Source organism: Chiloscyllium plagiosum, unplaced genomic scaffold (assembly GCF_037043375.1).
Source record: "Chiloscyllium plagiosum isolate Xiang-an unplaced genomic scaffold, Cpla_swu_hap1 HiC_scaffold_10, whole genome shotgun sequence".
Classification (NCBI taxonomy): Eukaryota; Metazoa; Chordata; class Chondrichthyes; order Orectolobiformes; family Hemiscylliidae; genus Chiloscyllium; species Chiloscyllium plagiosum.
The window spans coordinates 109,071,820-109,099,798 of record NW_028270148.1 but is presented as its reverse complement, the minus strand read 5'-3'; the positions used below and the strand labels follow the sequence as shown (position 1 = coordinate 109,099,798).

Genomic DNA, 27,979 nt, shown 5'->3' with positions numbered 1-27,979 from the left:
CTTTTAGCACTATGGTAATCTCAGTCTATGTTTGGAAAGTTAAAATCCTCTACTATTATAACCTTATTATTCTTGGTTAAAAATCACACAACACCAGGTTATAGTCCGACAGGTTTATTTGGCAGCACGAGCTTTTGGAGTGCTGCTCTATCCCTCCACTACCACCTGATGAAGGAGCAGCGCTCTGAAAGCTACTGCTTCCAAATAACCTGTTGGACTATAAACTGGTGTTGTGTGATTTTTAACTTTGCACACCCCAGTCCAATGCCAGCATCTCCAAATCTTTATTAATCTTGCATACATCTGAGATCTCCCTACATATTTACTCTTCAATTTCTCGCTGACTGTTGGGGGACATATAGTCCAATCCCGTCAAAGTGATCATCTCCTTATTTATAAGTTCCACCCATATAGCTTCACTGGACGATTCCTCAGAACTATCTTCTGTAAATGCAGCAGTCATGCTTTCCTTGATCAAAAATATCACCCCTCTTCTCTCTTGCCTCCTTTTCTATCTTTCCTCTAGCATTTAAACCCTGGAACATTGAGCTGCCAATCCTATCCATCCCTGAATCATGTTTCTGTAATAGTTATGATATCCCAGTACCACATTTCCATACATGCCCGGAGTTCATCTGCATGACCTGTAAGGCCCCTTGTATTGAAATAAATGCAGTTTAATTCTTCAGTGTTACCTCAATCTCTGATTGCTCTTCTCTGCCTTTTCTGATTAACTTGCTCTTTTTTTATTCAGAACCTTCCTCATCCGCCTTTCTGTTCTCACTAATACTTAGAATCCCCCAACCCTCCTCCCCCTCCCACTACTTATTTAAAGGCTCCAAATAATTCAAGCAAATCTCATCACCAGGATATTGATCCTGTCCAGTTCAGGTGAACTGGTCCTTTCTGCCCCAGAACAGATCGCAATGAACCAAAAATCTGAAATGTATCACCTCTTCAGCCTTTGATTTATCTGCCCTATCTTCTTATTCCTTATCTCACTAGCCCCTCCACCAGAAGTGATCCAGAGATTAGCACCTTTGGAGTTCTGCATTTTAACCTTCTACCTAACTTGCTATATTCTGCAAAACCTCAACCCTTTCCTAAATTACATTGTTCTTCTCAATGTGTACAACAGCTTCCAGCCTTTCACTCTCCCTTTTGTCAGTATGCAGTTTTGAGACGTCCTTGACCCTGGCACCAGGGAGGCAACGTACCATTCTGATTCTGTTCGCCGAGCTGGAAGTTTTTGTTGCAAACGTTTCGTCCCCTGGCTAGGCGACATCATCAGTGCTTGGGAGCCTCCTGCGAAGCGCTTCTTTGATGTTTCCTCCGGTGTTTATAGTGGCCTGTCCCTGCCGCTTCCGGTTGTCAGTTTCAGCTGTCCGCTGTAGTGGTTGGTATATTGGGTCCAGGTCGATGTGTTTGTTGATGGAGTTTGTGGATGAATGCCATGCCTCTAAGAATTCCCTGGCTGTTCTCTGTCTGGCTTGCCCTATGATAGTAGTGTTGTCCCAGTCGAAACATCACAGGAGCGCTTCGCAGGAGGCTCCCAAGCACTGATGATGTCGCCTAGCCAGGGGACGAAACGTTTGCAACAAAAACTTCCAGCTCGGCGAACAGAACCACAACAACGAGCACCCGAGCTACAAATCTTCGCACAAACTTTGAGTACCATTCTGAATTAATGCTCACAGCCGCAGAATCTCTGTCTGTGCCTCTGACGGAAGGGCACGCTATAACATTTACTCTTTTGAACCTTGAAAAACTACACTTAACATGAGATTCATTCTTGGTGCCCAAGATCTGGCTGTCACTTCTATTTCCCTCTGAAAGACTATACCCCTCAACATTTGTCCTGTTTCCAGTACTAGCCCCTAGCCTTGGACATTATGACACTTCAAGTATTCATTCTGAATGCTTTTTAAAGGTTATCAATTTTCCCGCCTCAACTACCTTCCCATGATGATAGGATTGTTTGGGTGAAAAATTACTTCACCTGGTCCCCTCTCTACCTACTGCCTTTCACCTTAAACATGTACCATGTTCCAATTGACCCTTCAACGAGGGGGAAAAGCTGCTTTCTATTCACTTTGTCCATGCCCCTCCCCAATCCTATACACCTCTATGAGGTTCCCCCTCAAATTTCTCTGCTACAAAGAAAACAACCTGACCTTATTGAGCCTCTCATCATATCCACGAGGTTCCACCCCAGGCAACATCCTGGTGAATTTCCTCTGTACTCCCTCCAGTTCAATCACAGCTTCCCAAGTTTTATAGATGCACCATGGAAAGCATCCTATCTAGATGCATTACAGCTTGGTTGGTTCTGCCTACAACCACAAGAAATGACAAAGAGTTGTGAACACAGCCCAGTCTGTCACGAAATTGACTTCTACGCATTCCACTGCCTTGGGAAAGAAGCCAGCACAATCAAAGACTGCTCCCAGCTCAGTCATACTCACTTTCACCGTCTTTCATCGGGCAGAAGATACAAATATTTGAAAACATGAACCAACAGATTCAAAAACAGCTTCTTCCCCGCTGTTATCAGACTTCAGAATGGACCTGTCATATATTAGAGTTGATCTTTCTCTGCACCTTCTCTGGAGTTGTAATGCTATATTCTGTATTCTGTTCTATTACCCTGATGTATTTATGCAAGGTATGATTTATCTGGTTTGCACACAAAACAGTACTTTTCACTGTATCTTGGTACATAATAAATCAAATCAAAAATCCTTCCTCTCACGTGGTGACCAGAACTGAACACAATAGTCCATCTGTTGCCTAATCAAAGTCCTACACAGCTCCACCATGACCTCCCTCTCCTTATAATCTATGCCTTGACTGATAAAGACTTTTAATTCTGCGCTGAATAATTGCTTCTCTTGATCCACGACCCTGAGTTATAAATGGAAATTGATGAGCTTACTTTCTAGTAATTGCTGATTCATTTAAACAAGTCCTTACCAGGGATCTTTTCTTTGAAATCAATGTTAAGCAATGGATTAGAAGCTGTCACCAAATTGGAAAGAACAACAGAATTAATGCTGATTTCCCTGGTGAGGACGATGAAGTGTGACACAAATATTTGGCATCATAAATTAGTTCGAGATTCACATTTCCTGCTGTCAAAAACTCAAGCCACAGCGTCCTGAAATTTGCATCAAAATAACTGAAGATTATATTCAGCTCATACCTAATCCAATCACTTACTGCTAATTTGCATAAAAATACATCTTATGAGAACAGTAAATTACTCAAAAACAAGTTATCATCCCTCAACACGTGCAATGATTTGAAAAAAAAAACCAGATCCACAGGCAGAGACTTTGAAATGTTCGAGTTGATGATGTTGTATGGCCCAATCAAAATTTGAAGAAATTAGCATTTATATCTCATGACTAGGCAACCCAGGGCTCCATCCATAATTGAACAGGTAAAATACTGCAGATGCTGGAAATATGAAATAAAAATAGAAAGTGCTGGAAAAACTCAGTAGGTCTAGCCACACCTCTGGAGAGAGAAAAATGTTTTGAGACTGTATAATTCTTTTTCGGAACTCATAAGTACTTTTGGAGAAGAGTTATATGGACTGGAAGTGAAATAACTCCACGAAGGCTTGTATCCCGTCACCAAGTCGCACCCATTATTTACATGTACGTTGTACATGACACTGGCCCAGCTAGCTGAGAGACAGTTTGTACATGACACTGGCCCAGCTAGCTGAGAGACAGTTTGAGAGTGAGCAGAACTCCCAACACCTCTTGTTTAATTTTTTTTTCTCTTTTTTTTAACCCCCATACTACCGCCTAACTGCGGTAGTGCTTATCTTTTCCCCAGTACCCATGTTGTGTGTGTGTACAGGTGTGAGACACAGTGAAAGACACAAGGTGCACAAATCTTTATTCAGTTTCCACCACCAGGAAGAAAGGAAACACCCGAGTGGCCAGTGACAAGCCGTGCCCTTCACATCAAAGGGCAGTGCTGTGTGATCAAACAGTGAAGGGGAGGGCAGGGGTTAAATCAAAATAGAGTTGGAGGGAGAAATAATGCTCTCCACTCCCTGCGACGCCCACCTCTTCCTGAACAGCTCAAAGGTGTTGGTGGACACCGTGTGCTCCTTCTCCAGAGACACCCGGGCTCTAACGTAACCGCGGAAGAGGGGCAGGCATTTGGCCCTCATGACCACCTCCACGGCCCGCTGCCTGGACCTGTTTATGGCCAGTTTGGCCAGGCCCAGGAGCAGACCCACGAGGAGGTCTTCAGACCTGCCCTCTTTCCTCCGTACCAGGTGTCCGAAGATCAGGAGTGTGGGACTGAAGTGCAACCAAAAACAGGAAAGGAGGTTTTTGAGGAAATCAAAAAGGGAGTTTAAGCGCCCACACCCATACTGCGGTAGTGCTTATATTTCCCCCAGCATCCATGTTGTGTGTGTGCAGGTGTGAGACATAGTGAGAGACACAAGGTGTAAAATCTTTATTCAGTTTCCACCAACAGGAAGAAAGGAAACACCCGAGTGGCCAGTGACAAGCCGTGCCCTTCACATCAAAGGGCAATGCTGTGTGATCAAACAGTGAAGGGGAGGGCAGGGACTAAATCAAAATAGAGTTGGAGGGGGAAATAATGCACTCCACTCCCTGCGGCGCCCACCTCTCCCTGAATGACTCCAGGGTGTTGGTGGAGACCGCGTGCTCCTTCCCCAAGGGCACCTGAGCTCTAACGTAACCGCGGAAGAGGGGCAGGCAGTCAGCCCTAACGACCCCCTCCACAGCCCGCTGCCTGGACCTGTTTATGGCCAGTTTGGCCAGGCCCAGCAGCTGACCCACGAGGAGGTCTTCAGACCTGCCCTCCTTCCTCCGTACCGGGTTCCCGAAGATAGGAGCGTGGGACTGAAGTGCAACCAAAAGCAGAGGAGGAGGTTTTTAAGAAAATCAAAAAGGGAGTGCAAATGCTCACACCCAATATACACGTGGTCCACGGACTCCACAGCGCCACAGAACAAGCAGTTGGGCTGGGAGTCCGTGAACCACCGCAATCTGCGGTTGCAGGGGACCGCTGCGTGCAGCACTTTCCACCCCAGATCCCTGAGGGAAAGAGGGAGGACAGCCCCAATCAGGGAACTCAGATTCCTATGATGTCCACCTGTCTGACCTTATTACAGTCCTACAGGAAGCATTGACTGTATCAAATACAAACCAAAAGAGCTGTAGATGCTGTAAATCAGAAACAAAAACAGAAGTTGCTGCCCAACAGGTCTGGCAGCATCTGCGAAGAGAAATCAAAGTTAACATTTCAGATCTGGTGACCTTTCCTCAGAACTGATTGTAGCAAGGAAGATGTTGGTTTATATGCAGAAGATAGGGTGGGGAGAGTGGGTAAGGAGTAAACTTTAGTAGAAACAGTTGGACAGACAAAGGAGTAGATAATCATCTGGCTAGGAGAGTGAATAGCTATTAATGGAGACTGATAGTGGCCAACAATAGGTAGTGTGTAATAGCAGAGTACGTGATCAAAAGGCCTGGTGTGTGGGGTATGGAGCTATGGCATAGGAGACTTCAGGCATTAAAATTATTGAACTTGATATTGAGTCTGGAGGGCTGCAGGGTCCCCAAGTGGAAAATGAGGTGCTGTTCTTCCAGCTTGCCCTGAGCTTTGCTGGAGCATTACAGCAAACCTGAGACAGAGATGTTGGCCAGGGAACACGGTGATGTGTTAGAGTGGCTGGCAACTGGAAGCTCGGGTTCTTTTTTTGTGGCCATAACCTGGACAACCTGGTCTACTCTTCCGTCACTCCCAATATCCCTTCAGAAATCCACGGCCCTTCCTCTGCAACCGCCAAAGGTATAACACCTGCCCATTTACCTCCTCCCTCCTCAATATCCAAGTGTCCAAACACCTTCCAGTTGGAGCAGCACTTTACATGCACTTCCCACAATCCAGTCTCCTGCATTTGCTGCTCACAATGTGGTCTCCTCTACAATGGGGAAACAAAGCTTAGACTGGGTGACTGATTCACGGAACACCCACGTTCTGCCCGCAAAAAAAGACCCTGAGCTTCCAGTTGCCTGCCCCTTCAACACACCACCATGTTCCCTGGCCAACATCTCTGTCTCAGGTTTGCTGCAGTGCTCCAGTTGGAAAAACAGCACCTCATTTCCCACTTGGGGACCCTGCAACCCTCTGGACTCATTATAGAGTTCAAAAACTTTAGGGCCTGAACTCTCCCATGCCCTTACCCCCTTCCCCACACATCCAGGCCTTGTTATCACACCATCAGTTCTAAGGAAGGTCACCGAATCTGAAACATGAGCTCTGATTTCTCTTCACAGATGCCCCCAGACCTGCTGAGTTTGTCCAGCACTTTCTGATTTGATTATAATTGAACAGATGTGCGTTGTGTACAAATCTTCAAAATATTAATGTGACTGCAAATCTGCACTAAAATCCCAAACATCGTTATGTCTCTGTGGTGGGCAACATTATGGTCAACGAGACAAGGATGTTTCTGCTAAGGAACAAGACATGCTGTAATCACCTTTCAACTTCGTCTGATGTAATGTTGGTGACCATTAGGAGGAAATGCTCAATTCTGATGGTTAATTTGTATTGCCATCCATTTGTATCAAAGAATTCAATTCTGCACTTTGGACAGATGGGTAGCCTTGCCACTTCTCGAAGTTTTTAGATTAGATTAGATTAGATTACTTTAGATTAGATTACTTACAGTGTGGAAACAGGCTCTTTGGCCCAACAAGTCCACACCGACCCGCCGAAGCGTAACCCACCCAGACCCATTCTCCTACATTTACCCCTTCACCTAACACTACGGGCAATTTAGCATGGCCAATTCACCTAACTCCTGCACATTTTTGGATTGTGGGAGGAAACCGGAGCAAACCCACGCAGATACGGGGAGAATGTGCAAACTCCACACAGAGAGTCGCCTGAGGCGGGAATTGAACCCGGGTCTCTGGCGCTGTGAAGCAGCAGTGCTAACCACTGTGCCACCGTGCCGCCCATATAGGCAGTAATGATTTTCACTTAGCTACGTATAACTACTTTCTGACATTTGGAGGTTTCTGCAACATTTTTACTTACATTTTTGTACTGTTCTCTGTCAGCACAATTCTCACTAAGATAGAATATTCAATCCTCTCCTTATAGACTCTTACACATGATTGCCATCATCACTGTTACATTGCAATATATATGTCCTTCTCGCTGTCACTGACAGTCTAGATTTGGAGATGCCAGTATTGGACTGGGGTCTACAAAGTTAAAGGTCGCACAAGCTGAAAATGTGTTGCTGGAAAAGCGCTGCAGGTCAGGCAGCATCGAAGGAACAGGAGAATCGACGTTTCGGGCATGAGCCCTTCAAGGAGCAGGAGAATCAACGTTTCGGGCATGAGCCCTTCTCCAAGGAGCAGGAGAATCGACGTTTCGGGCATGAGCCCTAAAGATCGCGCAACACCAGGTCACAACAACTTAATGAAGGAGCAGCGCTCTGAAAGCTAGTGCTTCCAAATAAACCCTTTGGACTATAACCTGGTGTTGTGTGATTTTTAACTATTTCCAGTCTCATTATATTGCAGTAGTGGAGACTCCATAGATCCTCTGCTAAGTGTACAAGCTTCTTTGAAACAATCTCAAGTAAATTTCAGGTGGCAGTGTCCTTACTAAATCATGGGCTATGGGAGGACAAAAGTATTGATTGAAAAGAAGAAAAAATAGTGTCGGCTTGTGGGGAACATAAAAATTGACTGTAAAATTTACAGGCCTGTGAAGAGAAAAAAGATTGGTGAAGAAAAATTGTAACTCCTTTATAACCAGGAGCAGGGGAGTTTACAAAAAAATAGCTGATCAACGAAAAATATTCTCTGGGTCTGTGTCCACAAAGGAGGACACAAATATCATACCAGAAATGTTGGGGAACACAGGGATTAGTGAAAGTGAGGAACTGATGGAAATCAGTATTAATTAGGAAATGGTGTTGGTAAAATTGATGAAGTTGAAAGTTGGTAAGTCCCCAGAACATAATACTCCAATGCCTGTGTATTTACAGAAATGACCACATAAATGCATTGGTGGTCATCTTCCAAGATTCTATAGTCTTTGGAACAATTCCTAAAGACTGGAGGATTACTAATGTCATCTCTCTCAATGTAAAAATGGAGGCAGAGAGAAAACCTGGTACCATAGACGATTCAGCTTGACAATGTCAATGAGGGAAATGTTAGAGTCCATTAAAAAAGCTTTAATAGCTGAGCACTTGGAGAAAGAATGGCAGGATCGGAGAGTGTTAACTATAGTCCTCCAGCAGGGAAGGTCCCTGTTATAGACATCTGCACCAAAGGGAAGTTGGCAATTTTGAGTTTCATATCAGCCTGACCAAAAATGGGAAGCATCGAGCCATTGTGAACAGTATTTTTGAAACTGATTCCAATGGTGTTGCTGAATGGCTAGGACTACAGGATGATATAAGCAACCACTTGGACAATGAACTTGGACAATGTCAGTACCTGGATTTTGCTATGGGAGAGGTTGGTGGAACTAGAGACAATCAATGATTATGGGAAGTAAATGGTTGGCCACTTGAAGGAAATAGAGCTGTGGGGTGACATAGAGAAAAAACGCATTGCATTGTGACTGACTGAATTGTTGCTCTGAGAACTGGAATGGATTCAATAGGCCGAATGGACTCGTTCCGTGTTGTAGGATGCTACTGTGTTTGACAAGCAGAAACAGTTCTTCCGAGGCCGGAGATAGTTAAAGCAGTATCTTTTATTATGTGTCATACAGCAATTAGTTTCCTCCTACATATTCTTCTTTAATTAAAGCAATGAGCTTAATGTTAGCTGCTATTGCATCTTATAATTGCTTTATTGAGTGGGAAATGAAGGGGGCCTGTGTTCTATGCATTGATCAGCTTGATGTCTATAGTCTACAAATCATGTCGCAATCCTGTTTAAGAAAAAGGTTGTTCACAAGCAATCCAACTTCCCAATGATTGTTGTAACTCATTTGAAGCCAATGCAGATACTTCCTTGGGTGTCCACCCACTCCTAAAGAAATAGATATGGAAGACAGTGGGAATACTCAGTGGGCTATGCAGTATGTTCTATCACAGTGTTTCTATTTGTGCCTTCTTTTCTCCTCGATCTGAGATTTAACCCCTCTGTGGTTCATAGTGCCCTTTGAATGTGCCCATCCCATTGTCTCACCTTTCTTCACATCTTTTCTACCAAATCAGTAACATCCCCTTAGTCTCATTAGCCTAGTATTCAATGTTATCCTCAGCCAAACCAGTCTCCTCCAGCATGATGCCCCCACCAGATACAGCATCCCGTTTAGCATCCCTCAGGGTCTGTTTCACCCAAATACCCTGGCCCAGTGAATAGTATACATTTCTCACCTGAACCAGGTAATGATCATTGAGTCATAATCATAGGGTCGTACAGCAAGGAAACACACCCTTCTGTCCAACTCGTTCATGCTGGCCAGATATCCTGAATTAATCAGGATATTGCCAGCATTTGGCCCACATCCCTCTCAACCCTTGCTATTCATATACCCATCCTGATTTTTCAAATGTTGTAATTATACCAGCCCCCACCACCTCCTCTGGCAGCTCATGTCATACCACTCTTTGCATGAAAAAAGTTACCCCTTAGGTCCATTTTAAATCTTTCCCCTCTCACCTTAAACCTACACCCTCTAGTTTTGGATTCCCCTACTCTCGGAAAAAGACCTTGTCTATTTACCCTATCCATGCCCCTCATGATTTTATAAACCTTGGTCAGGTCAAACCTTCCTACCCTGGCAACATCCTTGAAAATTGTATCAGCACTTTTTCAAGTGTAACAACATCATTCTTACAGCAGGAAGACCAGAACTGAATGCTATATTCCATAAGTGGCCTAACTAATGTCCTGTGCAGCGGCAACATGACACTTTAACTCCTATACTCAATGCACTAACCAATAAAGGCAGGCGTAGCAAATGCTTTTTCACGACCCCTGTCCAGCTGCCACTCCAACTTCAAGGAACTAGGAACCTGCATACTATGGTCTCCTTGTTCAGAAACAGTCCCCAGGACTCTCCTCGTAAATGTATAAGCCCTGCCCTTATCAAAATACAACAGCTCACACTTATCCAAATTAAACTCCATCTGTCCCTCCTAGGCCCATTGGCCCATCTGATCTCTGTGTTTTTCCTACATGTTTTTCTTCCGATCAAGCAAACGCTTAGTAGGATGCAGTTTGATAGGAATTGCAAGGCAAATTTATTCTACAATTCATTCGTTTCCATCACTACGAATTGTCTTCCTAATTTATTAATAGCATGCTTTGCTTCCCCATATCTGATGACCATCGCATTTAACTTAAATTAAATAATGCATCTGCATACTTACCAAAACCAATACTCTGCACCTTCTCTACCCGCAAAAAAAGCAAAAAGCACAGAAATACCTTGCTGAAAACACACATGGAGTGGCCCCCATTATAGTAAGATCATTGTGTCTCCCTGTAATTTGAAACTGCTTAAAAAAGGGAAAGAATAGACACCAAACCCCCAGCCTGAACTGGAAGGTTGCAGATTTCCTATCTGAGTTCAAGTTTTCAAACAAAGCACACAGCTATACTTCATTGATAATGGACAAGTAATAGTTGGAAGTAAGGGGTTGTAGAGTAACCATTTTAGGCTTATCTGAAAACAACCAGAAAAACCTTGCAAAGGTTTGGAATGCTCTTGAAGATCAGTTTTGTGTAGGGTAAATTTTAGAATTCATTACCTGGAATTGATATCCTGTCCTGGAAGTTCTCTCAGGTCTATCTAGTTCAGTGGAATATTGACTTTGTCATCCTCTATCTGATAGTCCTCCTGTCCCAACTCAGGATCCTCTGCCTTATCTGCCTCCTCAGAGGCTTCCTCTTGCTCCTACTGCCCCTCCTGTCCCTTTACCTGTGAACATCTGCCCCCCAGTCAACTTTTGAAAGTTCTTGCCCAATACCATCAAAGTTAGCCTTCCTTCAACTTTCAGATCAAACTCCCTGCATCATGGGGGAAGGAACTGAATCGATGAAGACTGGTGAAGTCAGCATCAGTGACATCTTGGATGTGCTTACGTATTGAGGACTGTGAAATAACATCAAGGTAGCTCCCTAAAATGTTGGACTGGCAAAAAGCAGCTGTAACCTTTAGGTTTACCAGGATGGCATTGCCACTCTGCTCTTGTGATCACAAGTCCTCATCCAGCAGCTGGCACAGGTGTGGCACGATGGCACAGGATGTTCTGAGCCATCTTTTGACATTGGGTCTTATTCATCAGTGGATATTACACCTTAGCCTATAGATCCTGCAATGAGCAACATCTCTCATTCCACATGCTGGCTTCTGTCCGACTGCATTGACCCTTCCCCCCCGCCCAGCACTTTATCCTCACTAGTTGGACATCTGCCAGTGTAGCAGCTGCTGCTGTTCTCTCTGTCTCTTCTGTACTGGTTACTTCACAGTGGTTGGATCGCGAGAAGAGTTGATAGGTACATCTCTGCCAGGGTCCTTTTCCTTTTAGAAAAACTGAGAAAACAGTAAATGAAAGCAAACAGTCTCAGAACAGGACTTCGTCCCTAACATACTTAAGTTTCAGGCAATGTCCTCAAGAAGGCAAAAGTGAGAACTGCAGATGCTGGAAACCAGAGTTTAGATTAGAGTGGTGCTGGAAAAGCACAGCAGTTCAGGCAGCATCCGAGGAGCAGGAAAATCGACGTTTCGGGCAAAAGCCCTGAGATGTCCTCAAGAAACTTAATCTCACCCTGGCCAATGCCCCAAGCAACACATGCTCAGTGTGAACCTGCATTGCTGTGTGGCTTGAGATAAAAGCTCCTTGCCACCAACATCACGGGAGCTTGGTCCCCTTTACTACTATCGTATTACCTTATACCCTGACATAGCCCACCTTCTGTACAATAGTCATCCTGCTGTCATGTACGATGACCCCAGGAAGTGTCCACGTGGTTTTGGCATGAAGCAGTTTCCAGGAGGGAACAACCCCAAACCTATCACAGTAGCAGAGTGGGGAAACCATCGTCACGTGTATGTTCCCCTCCAAGCTACTCATCATCCTGACATGGAAATATGTCAACGTTCCTTCAGTGTCGCTGGGTCAAAATCTTAAGAATTCCCTGCTCAAGGGCTTTGTGAGTCTATCTATGGCAAATGGATTGCAGTGATTCAAGAAGACAGCTCCCTTCTTGGGGTAACTAGGGATGAACAATAAATGTTGGCCCAGCCAATGATGTCCACGTCCATGGGCAAATAAGAGGAAATTTCTGTCCAAGCAGCTTTTACCTGTGCATGAGGATATAACGGAATGGTTTGGAATCCTAATAACGATGAGTCAATGCAAATAGAGAAAATAAGGTTTTTAGCAAATGCAACTTGCTCCTTTGACTTGCTGATCTGAGTGATCATAAGATGACATCCACTGGGGAGGCTACAGCCTCATGGTACTATCTCAGGACTGTTAACCTAGACATCAGTTAACATTCTAGGGACCTGGGTTCAAATCCCGCCACAGCAGATGGTGGCATTCAAATTCAATAAAAACAAAACTTGAATTAAGAGTTTAACGCTGACCATGAATCCATTGCTGATTGTCAGGAAAAACCCATCTGATTCTCTAGTGTCCTGTTGGGAATAATCTGCCATCCTTACCCTGGTCTGGCCTACGTGTGACTCTAGACGCACTGCAATGTGGTTAACTCTCAATCGCCCTCTGGGCAATTCAGAGAGAGCAATCAATGCTGGCCTTGACAGTGCAGCCCACATCCCATGGATGAATTAAGGAAAATTCAGGCACCCATGCATTCCCATTCATTACTTTGTGAGATTGGGTCAAAATACGATATCGCGAGGTGATCTTTCAAAACCAGTTAAAACAAATTGAACCAAGCTGAACCTCATTAAAGTAAATTAAAGGGTAACAGCCTCTTCAGGGACACTCTCACAAAAATTAAATGTACAAAACTTTAATTAAAATATTATCCTGTTGGAGATTATCTAGACCTGGTGGTGCCCACCAGTCTTGGAACACATCACGTGCGCCTGGATAAGAAACACTCCTTTTCCAAAACACCTACATATGAACATAGCTCAGGCTGGATGACCCCTCACTGCCTGGAGCTGGGTATAGTCACTTTGATCAGGAGCATAGTCACGAATGGTTTGTCCAATTTTTCTCTCCGTGTTCAGCCTCCCACTCCCCAGAAGCAGCTCGCCGAAGTTTGAGAATGTGGGGTTGAATGAGAAATATAAATGGAGTAGCAGCTCCCTCAAGATGGGCAGCAGCTACAGTCTCACAAGGGGCACTTCAGTGCAGAAGGCAAGGCTGTAGCCTGCGGCTGTAGGAGATAGTGAGTTGTCAATGTGAAAGGGTAGGTACAGGTAGATCTTCTATAATGTGCTGGTTGCATTCTTGCCAAACTGCGCTTCAGATCAGAACTTAAAGTGTTGGCGATGTAATTGTGTTACAGCCAACACGCTTCAAGTGGCCGCGCTGTAGGACCAGTGGCCTCAATTAATCAATTGTGTTGCGGCAAATTTGCGTTAACAAAACACGTTATAGCAGAAGACCTGTATGTGCAACCACACAGCACAGTGCTAGAACAACAGAGATGGTGCATGTATCTGCAATATATCTAACAAACATGGTGAGCAACTATCAAAGTGGATGTTGCAATCCTTCAGGATGTTGCAGATTTTAAAACTTTTAATTACATTTTCTTAATTTTGCTTTTCTTCCTTCACTCTCTTGCAATCCAATCTTTCTTCTCCTCCCTTTATTTCTTTCTCTATAACTGATTGGCATCTCCTTTGGTTCATCCTCCTTCTCAGTCCATGGTGTTTCATCTTATTGCTGACCAAGATCCCAGATGCCCTGTTACCCTCACTGCAACGTGATCAGCTCAAGGGCTCTTGCGGTACAGTGGTAGCATCCTTGCCTGTGAACCAGGAGGCCTAGTTCAATCCCATTTGTTCAGAGGTTGTTTAGGAAATATCCATACTTTCAAGTGATGCTAAACCTAAACAACAAGCCTAACAACATCCACCAAAAAAAGTCTGGTTCCTGCAAAGTTCATCGTGATTTTGCACATAACCAAAGGGAACAGTCAGTAAGGAAATGAAAGAATGAGGTGAAATGGGCAGAACACTGGCTGCTGTGGTTTTGGAGTTCTCTGAATTCACTTTTGTCCATTGTATTCATGCCAATGATTCCCCTTTTGAAGGAACTGAAAAGTCTTTGCACAGCAAGGCTTTTGTACCAGACGCTTCCTCCTGTTAACTACATCTTGTGCAGCATACGGTATTGAAAATTTGGAATAGTCATCCTTTAGCTTACAGATGAGAGTATTTATGTATATAATGACACGCACACTGCACATAGATTCTGCTCCTTATATTGTGGGTCTGAAGCCCTTTAAGTGTTTCAGCATGGAAGATTCAGCCAGAGGTTGTTGCTGTAAAACACACTCCTACATAGATGCATGACAAAATTCCAGAGGATTATTAAGTACTCTGAATGGGAGGTCAAGGCTTGTATATATTTGTCGACTTATGTTAAACAAACATGGGGAATAGATTTACGTGGCTGATTTGTTCATGCCTTCTTCCTCAATGTAATTGCAGCCTGGTCCTTTGTAATGAACACAAGGCATATTGACACAGACTCCTACGTCGCCAATGTGTATGACTCCCTGTGGGGGAGGTACTTTGCACTGTCAAACGGTCCCTTTTATCTTTCTTGGAGTTTGTTCCACTGACAACTTCGATAACAGATTGGCAGACTTGAGTGTTACAATTGGGAATGACTGATAAAACTTTGATCCACTTTCTCCTATTTCAATGACCATTACAGACATTTAAATTCCCTCTAGTGGTGCGAGATGCCTTATGCTGATTAAGGATGACACCAATACCATGCAACTCTTTGTGAGCTCTTGATAACAGATCTTATCCTCACATTTCTTATAATGGTTCTGCACTTTAAAGCGAAATTCTAAGTCTGTCTCAGTTTAAGCACCCTAGGATCTGTATGTCCTTGTTTACTATGATCTGCCTGTACTGCTCACAAAACAAAACTTTCCACTGTCCTTAGGGACATGAGACTACAATAAATCAAATCAAATCAAAACCCTGGTGACAGATTTATTACATATTGAACTCCTGACTGTAAATATGTGACTCACTACTTTTGAAGTATTCAGTTGGAGTCTGAAGTGCTAGATGATCGGTGTCTTTAGTTTGTGTTTAATTTGTAAATTAATTGCAAAACAGTGGGTAGGCAATGGCCACAATGATATTATCACTTGACTATTAATCCAGAAACTCAGCTTATGTTCAGGGGACTTGGGTTCAAACCTGCCATGGTTGATGGTGGAATTTGAATTCAATAAAGAATCTGGAATTGAGAGTCTAATGATAGAGATTATTTTCTATTCTCTCTTTCTGTGCAAGGAAAAATATTTTGGTAAACTGGGTGGCTGAGGGCCCCCCTGGACTTTCAAATTGGCACAGATTAATTATGGAATGTATTCCCCTTGACTTCCTTACAAATATGGTGCACCGAAAGACCGAATTATTTCATAAAATATGGCAGCCTTTCTTGAATTATATAAATACAGATATTCCGGCTATCCTAACAAGGGCTTTTATTTAATTGAGATTGCGAACCTGGCTGGTCCGGAGCCCCTTGGGAGAGGAATCCCGCCGGGTTTTGTTACATTTGAGGTTAACACATTCCGAGCATGTATCTCACTACCCAATTTCTGTGTTATCTGTTTTTTTTTCTTTCTCTTATTTGAATAATGTAAGAAACTTAATTATACACTCTAGTTAGTTGTAGGTTAGATTAGTAGTTAGTTGAGTTTTGATTTTTTTTTGGTATTTTTCTTTTGTTAAATTTTGGTTATTATTTATTTAAGATTTAATTGTATATCAATGTTTGTACTTGAGAGTTTTGTTTATTTTTGTAAACTTGTAAAAATGTTAAATTTCTAATAAAAGTATCTATTAAAAAAGAGTCTAATGATAAGTATGAAAATGTTGCCGATTGTCATGAAAAAACCCATCTGGCTCACAAAGACCTTTCGGGAAACTGACATCCTTACGTGGTCTGACCTACATGTGACTCCAGACTCACAGCAATGTGGCTGACTCTTAAACTACCCTCTGGGTAACTGGGGATGGGCAATAAATGCTGGCCTAGCCAGAGACTCCCCATTAAAAAATGTTGCAAAGTCTGTGATATGAGAAATTACTAAACTGCTAAATCTGGCACAGCTCTACCAGTTCACCAAAGGCCTCAGTTTCTGATTGTCACACTTTGTGAAACAATTCTACCCTAAGTGCCTACACTGTGACCTCTTACAATTCGCAGTATTGTACACATGCTAGTCACTGATATCTTAGTCCGATTTCTCAAAACAAATGGCGATGTTTCAAGAAAAAAAATACACAGACAAGATGTGGTGGCAATGGTGACACAGAGAAACCCATGTTCAAAGAAGTTTTATTTTTCCATTGTAACTGATGAATGCACATAAAATTACTAGTGGAAGAAACATCATGCCAGAAAATTGCATAGAGTTCATACAAAATTTGAATAAGCTTCTCAGAACAAATTATCATTGTTAAAGATAATATTATTTACACCCTTTTCACGTGAAGTCCTCCCTTTGTTTATTTTGTTATTCTACAGTTAACTTTAAGTGAAAACATTTGAACAATATTAAAGCACAGACCATCCACTTCATATGATCAGTGAGATAAACAGAATTATGCTTCACTCACTATTACCACAGATTTTGTTATTTGTCTGGACCAGAGCTGAATTTTGTGAAACACTGTTAAATGTCCTAATCCAAGAATGACCCGCATTTAATGCTGAACACAAGCTGTAGTGTTTGCAGTTGTTAAATGAAGTGCACATACAATCTAGTTCAGTACAGAACAGCCATAAATACGGATTTCCACAGTAAGTACTTTGAATATTCCACTTAAACAGATACAGAACAAGGTAAATACTTTAAAGGCACAAGACTTTCACATCATATAGACCCCTTCTGTTAGATTCAATAAATCTAATCCAAGTAACATTAAATAACAAGTATAGTGTATGTATGTGTATGTTGCATATATATGCGTATACACACACATACACACACACACATATATACAGTATATGCATATACACACACATACTTCCATTACAACCATTGAAAACTGTAGGGGGTGATATTGACAGAGTAAAACCATGATTTTCTGTTTTTGTGATCATCTGTTACAGTTAAAACTAAGTTTCAAAAAAGCTACCTCATCATCAATGCTGATTATATAGCTAGACTCATGGTGGTGGGGATTTCATTAGAATAACACATTCAATCGTATAAAAATAAAGAGAACGTTTTACTGAAACACCATTATTAGACAAATACTGCACAGAATGCTGGCAATGAAATATTTTCACTCAGAATAATTACACATACCAAATGTAGCGGAATTACAGATCCATGTATTTTATAGTTTGAGCAGCCAAAATGACATTGAAATATTTTTACAACAATATAGTTCCTTAAATCTGAAACTACTGTTCCTGTCCACTTAACAGCTGCAATACCTGTATTTGTTGCGTGTTTCATGTTTGGCATGGAGTGAATCATGCCAAAGATCAAAGAATTCAGTTTGCACAAATTGTTTCAGTGACTACCCTCCACAGTGATGACTAGTAAAGTTACCAGTGATGACTAGTCATAGCCTTATCGCAATATTCAGTGTTTAATTTTGAAATTAAAATTTCATTCACAAAGTGCATTCAAACACATTAATACAATGACTTGCCTGCAATTTTTTTTTCTTCCGTTCATTTTAGGATATTTACAACCACTGGTATTGTACAAAACAAATTTTACAAATGATTCAGATGTAAGCAAGGTACAATATTTTGATTGTGCAGTTAGATACAAGGACTTTCCGTTACGTCACTCACATTAACTTGTAATAACAACTCCGGTTTTAGAAAATCTATGTAACTCTACTTTGTACACACAAGTCAAAGACATTTTTTTTATTTTACCCTGTGAAGCTACCTTGAAGTACATTACAGCACAAACTCCACAACAAAACTGTCTCTTAACAGTTATATTTTAAGGTATCCACAGTGATAACCATAATACTTCCATCATGCATGCATCCCTGATACGTATTTCCCTTTAAATATACTGGACAAAGCTATACAGGAAGTTTTAGAATGGCACAACCAAAACTCTAATTATAATAAGCAACATTGTTACCTCAGCATTGCTGACATTAAAAGTAAGTAGCAATGTATAATTCTTTTGGCAAGTGTACTTTATGTAGAGAGCAAAGACAATGGAAAACCTGTGCTTGCGACTGAAGCAGAGGGTTCTTACAACACGATGCCTACATGCAATGCTATGGATATGTGGGTTGTCAATGTTAGCCAATTATGCATCACAGGTTTCAAGTTCCTCTTTGATGGTTTTTTTTTTACAAAGAAATGTAATGTGTGGCGCTGTACAATTGGTTTTGTACTGGCACTTGAACAGAATGTACACCCACACACACGACCCTGACACTGCACTGTATGCTTGAATAAGTCTTCCAGAACGCAGGCTAGTATTCAAGCAGTTATTCACCTGCCCACATACCTCAATGCCTCCTCCACCTGCAAAAAAAAAGTAATGAGTTAACACAGCTTAAAGACCATATCAAAGGGAAGTAGCGAAGACTTTATCCGATTTATTGTCTTCCAAGTCGTCCTCATTGGAACATGTCTTGTGATTCAATTTCCCATTATCTGGAGCTAGGGGGGGAGGTGGAGCACTGTGATCTCCATCGTCAGTGAACTTCCCCTTCAGTGTGTCCTGTACGAATTCTTGGATCTCCAGTGGCAGCCTCTTAAACTTGTCCTGGTATTCTTGATCGAGATCACTCTGCAGCTGCAAACAAGCAGAAAACTGTCATGCTGCAAATTCTCCAGGACGAACATATTATAGTGAGGTAAGAACATTGTGCCTTATCTTTTTTTAAATTCATACAAGAGATGTGAGCATTGACCAAAATTGATTGACCATTCCCAATTGTCATGCAGAGGGTGATGTTGAGCAGTCTTTGAAGTGTAAATACACTCACAACAGCACTCTGTCTCTCCCATACAAAGCACACTCCAATATAATGAGCATGATTGTATTTCCAAGTGACTTGTACTAAGAACTTTTGGTGCATTTTAGTCACTGGATTGGATAGACCAATGATTAGTTTCTGTTTTATACAGCTGTGTGTGGAACAAAGTTGTTTTTCTGGTTGGCGATCATTGACGAGTGGTGTGCCTCAGGGATCAGTGTTGGGACCACAATTATTCACAATTTACATAGATGATTTGGAGTTGGGGACCGTGTGTAATGTGTCAAAGTTTGTGGAAGACACTAAGATGGGTGGTAGAGCAAAGTGTGCAGAGGACTGTGAAACCTGGCAGAGGGACAGAGATAGTTTGAGAGTGGGCAAAAGTCTGGCAGGTGGAGTACAATGTTAATAAATGTGTGAAGTCATCCATTTCGGTAGGAATAACAGTAAAAAGGGCCATTATATGAACGGTAAGGAATTGCAGCATGCTGCTGTGCAGAGGGATCTGGGTGTCCTTGTACATGAATCACAGAAGGCTGGTCATTCCTAAAGGAATTGAGTTTAAAAGCAGGGAGGTTATGTTGTACCTGTATAGGGTGCTGGTGAGGCCACACCTGGAGTACTGCATGCAGTTTTGGTCTCCTTACTTGAGAAAGGATATACTAGCATTGGAGGGGGTGCAGAAGACATCATTAGGTTGATTCCAGAGTTGAGGGGGTTGGCTTATGAAGAGAGACTAAGTAGACTGGGAATAAATTCATCAGAATTTAGAAGAATGAGGGGCAATCTTATCAAACATTATGAAGGGAATAGATAAGCTAGAAGGAGAGAAGATATTTCCACTGGTGGGTGAAACTAGGACAAGAGGGCATAGCCTCAAGATTACTGGGAACAGTTATAGGACTGAATTAAGGAGGAGCTTCTTCACCCAGAGGGCTGTGAATCTGTGGAATTCCCTGCCCAGAGAAGTAGTTGAGGCGTCCTCATTGAATGTTTTTAAAGTGAAGACATATAAATTTTTGAACAGTAAAGGAATGAAGGGTTATGGTAAGAGGGTGGGTAAGTGGAGCTGAGGCCACAAAAAGATCAAGCCATGATCTTACTGAATGGTGGAACAGGCTTGAGGGGCTAGATAGCCCTACTCCTAGTTCATATGAGAGACCAAAATGTATGTTCTTTGCCAGTTTTCTCCCTACATTCTAGGGCTTTGTTCCTTAGGTTCCATCTGTGGTCAATTGCCAGTCATGGCTGCCATCCCCTTCCTTAACAAGAACTTATTGACCTGCCTTAAAGGAAATGGGTGGCTTAGTGGTTAGCACTACTGCCTCACAGTTCCGGGGACGCGGGTTCAATACCACTCTTGGGCAATTTCTGTGTGAGTTTTGCACATTCTCTCTATGTCTGCCTAGGTTTCCTCCCACAGGATGCGCAGGTTAGGTGGACTGGCCATGCTAAATTGCCCATGGTGTGCAGGCTAGGTGGGTTAGTCATGTGGGGTTATAGGGATGGGGTGGATCTGGGTGGGATGCTCTTCAGAGCATCATTGTGGGCTGAATGGCTTGTTTCCATGTTGTAAGGATGCTGTGAAAAACATCCAAGAACCCTACGTTTCAGGAAGAGAGCTCTAAAGACTCAGAAGCCCTGAGAGAATTTTTTTTCTGCTCATCTGTCTTAAGGGTGCAAGCCATACTTTTTAAACTGTGACCCTAGTTCTTGATTCTTCCATCAGAGGAAACATCTTCTCCATCGCCAACCTGTCAGGATACCTCAGGACACAGGTTTCAATCAAATCACCACCTTCTCTTCTAAACACAAGTGGATACAAACTGAGTTTGCCAAACCTTTTTGAATAGGCCGACGTGCCCCTTCCAGGTATCAATCTGGTAAACCTGCTTTGAATGCTTCCAATGCATTTACATTCCCTGTAAATATGAAGACTAATACTGGACAAGGTACTGCAGATGTGATCTAGCCAACACCATGTACAGAACAACCTCGATTATACGAACGAGACAGGCAGGGAGCATTTTGTTCGGATAACTGATTGTTCAGATAACTGATTGTTTGGATAATGGACAGCATTTTTATGGAACCTTGAGATCTTGTTCAGATAATCCAAAATTCGGATAATTGACGATCGGATAACCAAAATTATTCTGTATCAGTGAAGCATAACCTGTCTACTTCCACATTCAATTTCCCTCACAATAAACAACAACCCTTTATTTACTTTTCTAATTACTGGCTGTACTGCAAGTTGAACTTTTGCAACTCATAGATAAGGAAATGCAGACCCCTCTGCATCTCAGAGCTTTGGAATCTCTCTCCATTTAGATAATATGTATCCTATTATTTTTCCTCCTAAACTGAATAATTTGGTATTTTCCACATTGTAAGAGACTTACCGGATCTTTGCCCACTCATTTAACCTATCCATATCTTTTGTAATCTCATTTTGCCCACTTTCTTACATTCTTGCCTATCTTTGTGTCATCAGTTATAGAAACTCTTGCTGTCTGCTTTTATGTTTCTGACGTGCTTTCACTCATATTTTTTCCATTTTTATTTCATTCTTTGCTGCATTTTATATTTGTTTTCAGTATTCCAACATGCAACCCATCTTTGCACAATTAGATGTTTTTATTCAAGTTTACTATCATACCTGTTATGCTTGGATTGTCTTGTGAGCAAAGACTAAACAAAATGGGAGTCTACTCTTTGGTGTTTAAAAGAATGAGAGGTGATTGCATTGAAAGGTATAGGATCCTTGAAAGGGTTTACATAGAATCCCTACAGAGTGGAAACGGGCCTTTCAGCCCAACAAGTCTATACCAACTCTCTGAAGAGCATCCCACCCAGACGTACCCCCCTCTACCCAGTAACGCTGGACAATATCCCTGGACACTATGGGCAATTTAGCATGACCAATCCACCCATCCCACACATCGTTGGACTGTGGGAGGAACCCGGAGCAAGCCCACACAGACACAGGGTGAATGTACAAATTCCACACAGACAGTCGTCCGAGGCTGGAATTGAACCCAGCTCCCTGGTGATGTAAGGCAGCAGGGGTAATCACTGAGCTACTGTGCCACCTCAGTGGATGCTTCCCTTCATGGGAGAGTTTAGGACCAGAGGGCATCATTTCAGAATGAATTTAAGAGTAAGATGAGGAGGAATTTCTTCTCTCAGAGGGTTAAGAGTCTTTGGAACCCTTTGCCACAGAGAGCTGTGGGGGCAGAGTCACTGTGTACATTTCAGGTTGTGATAGATTCTTTATCAATAAGAGAATCAAGAGTTGTGGGGAAAGAATAGGATATTGGAGATGAGGAATGTCAGATCAGCCATGATCTTATTGAGTGGTGGAGCAGGCTTGAGGGGCCGAATGGCCTACTCCTGTTCTGATTTTTTTCTGGTCTTAAGGGTGGCACGATGGCACTGCTGCCTCACAGCACCAGGTTCGATTCCAGCCTCGGGTGACTGTCTGTGTAGAGTTTGCACATTCTCCTTGTGTCTGCGTGGGTTTCCTCCCACAGTCCAAAGATGTGCAGGTAAGGTGAATTGGCCATGCAAAATAGCCCATAGTGTTAGGTACATTAGTCAGAGGGAAATGGTTCTGGGTGGGTTACTCTTCGAAGGGTCAGTGTGGACTGGTTGGGCCGAAGGGCCTGTTTCCACACTGTATGTAATCTAAAAAAAAGTTTGATCCTGTCTTTAATCCTTTGAGTTGAGCACAGATAGTCAGTCCATTCCTTGGGAGTGCTCTTACTTTTGCTTCATTAAGTTTTTGTGGCTTAGTTAAGTCAGCACAGACTTGGAAATGAATTTGGAGGTTTCCGGTTTGAGTAACACAGGTACCGCAGACTTCACCAACTGAGTTATTTGAGAGTTTATTCTTCACAGTAGAAGGAACTACGCCAATTCTGATTTTAATCAGCTCAGGGTGAATAGGCAGGATGGGTGGTTGAAACTTTGTAAATCTGCCTTATCCTGAAAACATGAGGAAGCCAAACAGCTATAAAGTCTAGATACCAATGGGATGATGCAATTTTAATTGTATGAGGCAGAACTAGCCACACTACTTAGTTTTATCCTCAAAATCTGACTGACCAGAGCGGTTAAGCAATATAACGGGGAAGCCGAGAATCAATGAATACTGAAACTTCTTTGCTCCTTGAGTCATTAGGTTATGCAGCATGGAAACAGACCCTTTGGTCCATCCAGTTCATGCTGAACATAATCCCAAACTAAAGTAGTCCCACCTGCCTGCTCCTGGCCCATATCCCTCCAAACCTTTCCTTTTCATGTACTTGTCCAAAAGCGCTGTAATTCTATTCACAACCATCACTCCCTCTGCACGTTCATTCCCCACACGAACCACTCACTGTGTAAAAAGAAATTGCCCCTCATGCTTTTGTTAAATCTGTCTCCTTTCACCTTAAAAATGTGCCTTCTAGTCTTGAAATCCCCCATCTGAGGGAAAAGACAACTGCCATTAGCCCCATTATTACCCCACAGAATTTTATAAACTTCTGCCAGGTCACCTCTCAACCTCATACACTCCAGCGAAAAAAGTCCCAGCCTATCCAGCCTTTCTTTATAACTCAAACTTTCCAACCCAGCAACATCCTAGTAAATCTCTTCTGAACCCTCTCCAACTTAATAACATTCTTCCTATAACAGAACTGGACACAGTGTTCTTCTCAAGCACTCAGTTTAGTAGTGACAAGTAAGATGATTGCTCTGCATTAACCAGCAATCCTTGATCCTGGCTAAACCACTCCTCCAATTCCACCTTGTCAAACTGTTCCGCCAAGCTCTTTATCAATGATATCAGTGACCTGACCAACACCTGCTTGCAGTTAAAATCAAGGACTGTACAGGGAAAACTGACAATCCCGCCTTTGCATTGTCCTGGAGTAAACGATGCAGAAAGCGTTTGGTGCAGTGAAATAATAGAGCACCTCTTAGTCAGAGAAATGTTAAGCAGTTTTCCAGCAATACTCTTTGCAATGGCAACATTTCAAGATCGAACCCAATTAATTTGTTTGTTGTGTGGCTAAGAGGCTTCAGCTGCTCTTGCTTTTCATCACTGGGAGAATATCGAAAAGCAAATTCTTGACCACCACAAATCTCGCAACACAGAAGCTGCGACATAGCAATCCTTATAATTAAAATTTCCTTGAGCAGTAAGTTTAGGATTTAGCCCAGAGTTTCTCACACCTTTCTCACTGTGAGCCCGTTTTGAGGCCTGAACATTGTCAGGACCTTTGGTGAACAGTGGGGGGAATGAGGAGGAGGAGATCGAGAAGAGCAGGATTGGTCTTTGATGCCAATGAGTTGGCAACACCAAAATCCCAATCATGGCCCCGCTCACAGTTCTCCTTTTGGGAAGCCCTGATTTAGCCAATACTCAGGTCATTGTAAAAATGCAATGGTGGGAGATTCTTTGTGGATCAGTAATTTTACTTATTGAGGTTAATGCTTCCTGTCTTGCTCCCTGGTTTCTGAGAATTGGTTTGAGACTTGCACTTGGGAAAGTTTAGCCAGGGCTCCTCCTCCTCATTATGACCAGCACTAGTCAATGACGTTGTGTCCTGGAGTGCATCTGGGAAGAGTCATGGTTGACTATTCAGATTCTCATGGTCACTGACAAATCTCACACATGAGGCAAGGTACCTTTTTTCATTTGGCAAAAGTGGGTACTGCAAGATGCTGGAGATTAGAGTCAAGATTAGAGTAGTGCTGGAAAAGCATAGCAGGTCAGACAGGTACAGGGGAATCGACGTTTCGGACAAAAGCCCTTCATCAGCCCTCATTTCTGATGAAGGGCTTTTGTCTGAAACGTCAATTTTCCTGCTCCTCAGATGCTGCCTGACCTGCTGTGTTTTTCCAGCATTACCCTAATCCTACCTTTTTTTAATTATTCATTCACAGGGTGAGGGCATCACTGGCTAGGCCAACATTTGTGGCCCTAATTACACAGAGGGTAGTTAAGAGTCAATCATATTGCTGTGGGTCTGGAGTCACATGTAGGCCAGACCATATAAGCATGGCAGTTTCCTTCCCTAAAGGACATTAGTGAACCACATGGGCTTTTCCCCCTACAAGCTCCAATGGATTCGTGGTCACCATTAGATTCTTAATTTCCAGATGTTTATTGAATTCAGATTCCACCACCTGCAATGGCAGGACTTGAACCCAGGAACATGGCCTGGGTGTCTGGATTAACCATCCAGTGATAATACCACTAGGCTATTTCTGGATCAGTGGTGCTGGAAGAGCACAGCAATTCAGGCAGCATCCGAGGACAGGCAAAATCGACGTTTCGGGCAAAAGCCCTTCATCAGGAATAAAGGCAGAGAGCCTGAAGCGTGGAGAGATAAGCTAGAGGAGGGTGGGGGTGGGGAGAGAGTGGCATAGAGTACAATAGGTCAGTGGGGAAGGAGATGAAGGTGATAGGTCAGGGAGGAGAGGGTGGAGTGGATAGGTGGAAAAGGAGCTGGGCAGGTCGGACAAGTCCGGACAGGTCAGGGGATCGAGTTGCTGGAGGTTAGAAGCTAGGATGAGGTGGGGGAAGGGGAAATGAGGAAACTGTTGAAATCCACATTGATGCCCTGGGGTTGAAGTGTTCCGAGGCGGAAGATGAGGCGTTCTTCCTCCAGGCGTCTGGTGGTGAGGGAGCGGCGGTGGAGGAGGCCCAGCACCTCCATATCCTCGGCAGAGTGGGAGGGGGAGTTGAAATGTTGAGCCACTGGGCGATTTGGTTGATTGGTGCGGGTGTGTCGGAGATGTTCCCTAAAGCGCTCTGCTAGGAGGCGCCCAGTCTCCCCAATGTAGAGGAGACCGCATCGGGAGCAACGGATACATTAGATGATATTAGTGGATGTGCAGGTAAAACTTTGATGGATGTGGAAAGCTCCTTTGGGGCCTTGGATAGAGGTGAGGGAGGAGGTGTGGGCGCAGGTTTTACAGTTCCTGCGGTGGCAGTGGAAAGTGCCAGGACCTTGGATAGAGGTGAGGGAGGAGGTGTCATCTATTGTATCCGTTGCTCCCGATGCGGTCTCCTCTACATTGGGGAGACTGGGCGCCTCCTAGCAGAGCACTTTAGGGAACATCTCCGACACACCCGCACCAATCAACCAAATCGCCCAGTGGCTCAACATTTCAACTCCCCCTCCCACTCTGCCGAGGATATGGAGGTGCTGGGCCTCCTCCACCGCCGCTCCCTCACCACCAGACGCCTGGAGGAAGAACGCCTCATCTTCCGCCTCGGAACACTTCAACCCCAGGGCATCAATGTGGATTTCAACAGTTTCCTCATTTCCCCTTCCCCCACCTCATCCTAGCTTCTAACCTCCAGCAACTCGATCCCCTGACCTGTCCGGACTTGTCCGACCTGCCCAGCTCCTTTTCCACCTATCCACTCCACCCTCTCCTCCCTGACCTATCACCTTCATCTCCTTCCCCACTGACCTATTGTACTCTATGCCACTCTCTCCCCACCCCCACCCTCCTCTAGCTTATCTCTCCACGCTTCAGGCTCTCTGCCTTTATTCCTGATGAAGGGCTTTTGCCCGAAACGTCGATTTTGCCTGTCCTCGGATGCTGCCTGAATTGCTGTGCTCTTCCGGCACCACTGATCCAGAATCTGGTTTCCAGCATCTGCAGTCATTGTTTTTACCACTAGGCTATTGCCTCCCCTAATGACTAATGACTGAAGAGCGACAAATGTCCATAAAAACCATGCCAGACTTGTGTGCAGATTCGTTTTGTAATCTGTGGGAGGATGTTCTTGTGATGGCAGGAGTGCAATGGAGGTTTACCAGTCTGAAGTAGCAGGACTGATGTTGAAAGAGAAATGGATCAGTTAGGATGACACTGACTGGAATTTAGAAGGCGAGCAGGGGGGAAGGGTTTCTTATAGAAATCTATAAAATTCTTACAGGATTAGACAAGGTAAATGCAGGAAGGAGGTTCTAGGACCAGGGGCCACAGTCTGTGGATACAGGGTAGCCCATTTAGGACCGAGATGAGGAGAAATGTCATCACCCAGAGACTGGTGAGCCTGTGGAATTGTCTGCTACAAAACGTGGTTGAAGTCCAAACAATGAATGGTTTCAAGAAGGAGATAGGTATAGATGTTAGGGTTAAAGGGATCAAAGGACGTGGGGAGAAAGCAAGAACAGGGGACTGAGTTGGATGATCATCCTATTGAATGGGGGAGCAGGCTTGAAGGGCTGAATGGCCTAATGCTGCTCCTATTTTCTATGTTTTAATGTGTTACATTTTTCTGATGACTGAGCAGAACTCTGAAGTAATCAACTTTTTTTTGTTTCTAATTACAAAATGTGTTGCTTTGTAACAGGAGGACTGCTATAGAAACACTTGGATTTATACTCAGTGACTGACTTGTAAAGACGTGTGAGAAGCCAATGGAATGTCACATAAATAAATGATCAGGGAGAGAAATAAGCTGAAGAGAAAATGAAGGGGCTGACTATTTTGGCAGAAAGCTACCTCTGGCAAACATGTCTATTTTACCCTCCAGGCATACACAGGGACGTGGGTTAAAAAGCCAGTTGCAACTCTACTGGAATGGACTAGTGGGTCTGAACACTTTGTGTGTCAGCCTATGTTCAAGCATTGGCATGCAGTGAAGGTTCCATTGACTATCCTCTGGCTACCCTGTGTTGCACATAAAAGAAAGACCTTTCTTTGACTCTGAGTGCTGATATCCAGTTTTTTAAAAAAAGGAATTTTGACAAAGAAA

The 27,979-nt window shown here is 43.3% G+C and overlaps 1 protein-coding gene across 2 annotated transcripts in view; it reads right to left on the bottom strand.

Moving 5' to 3' along the window:
- Positions 1-16,556: 16,556 nt before the first annotated feature.
- Positions 16,557-27,979, bottom strand: part of plcb1 (phospholipase C beta 1) — an 867,193-nt gene continuing 855,770 nt past the window's right edge. The window contains exon 33 of one of the 2 annotated variants that reach the window (XM_043696584.2): positions 16,557-19,022. In XM_043696584.2, the coding sequence (XP_043552519.1) occupies positions 18,792-19,022 (231 nt within the window). In that variant the 3' untranslated portion in view covers positions 16,557-18,791. The remainder of the gene's footprint in view (positions 19,023-27,979) is intronic. The other variant, XM_043696585.2, reaches the window with a different exon arrangement.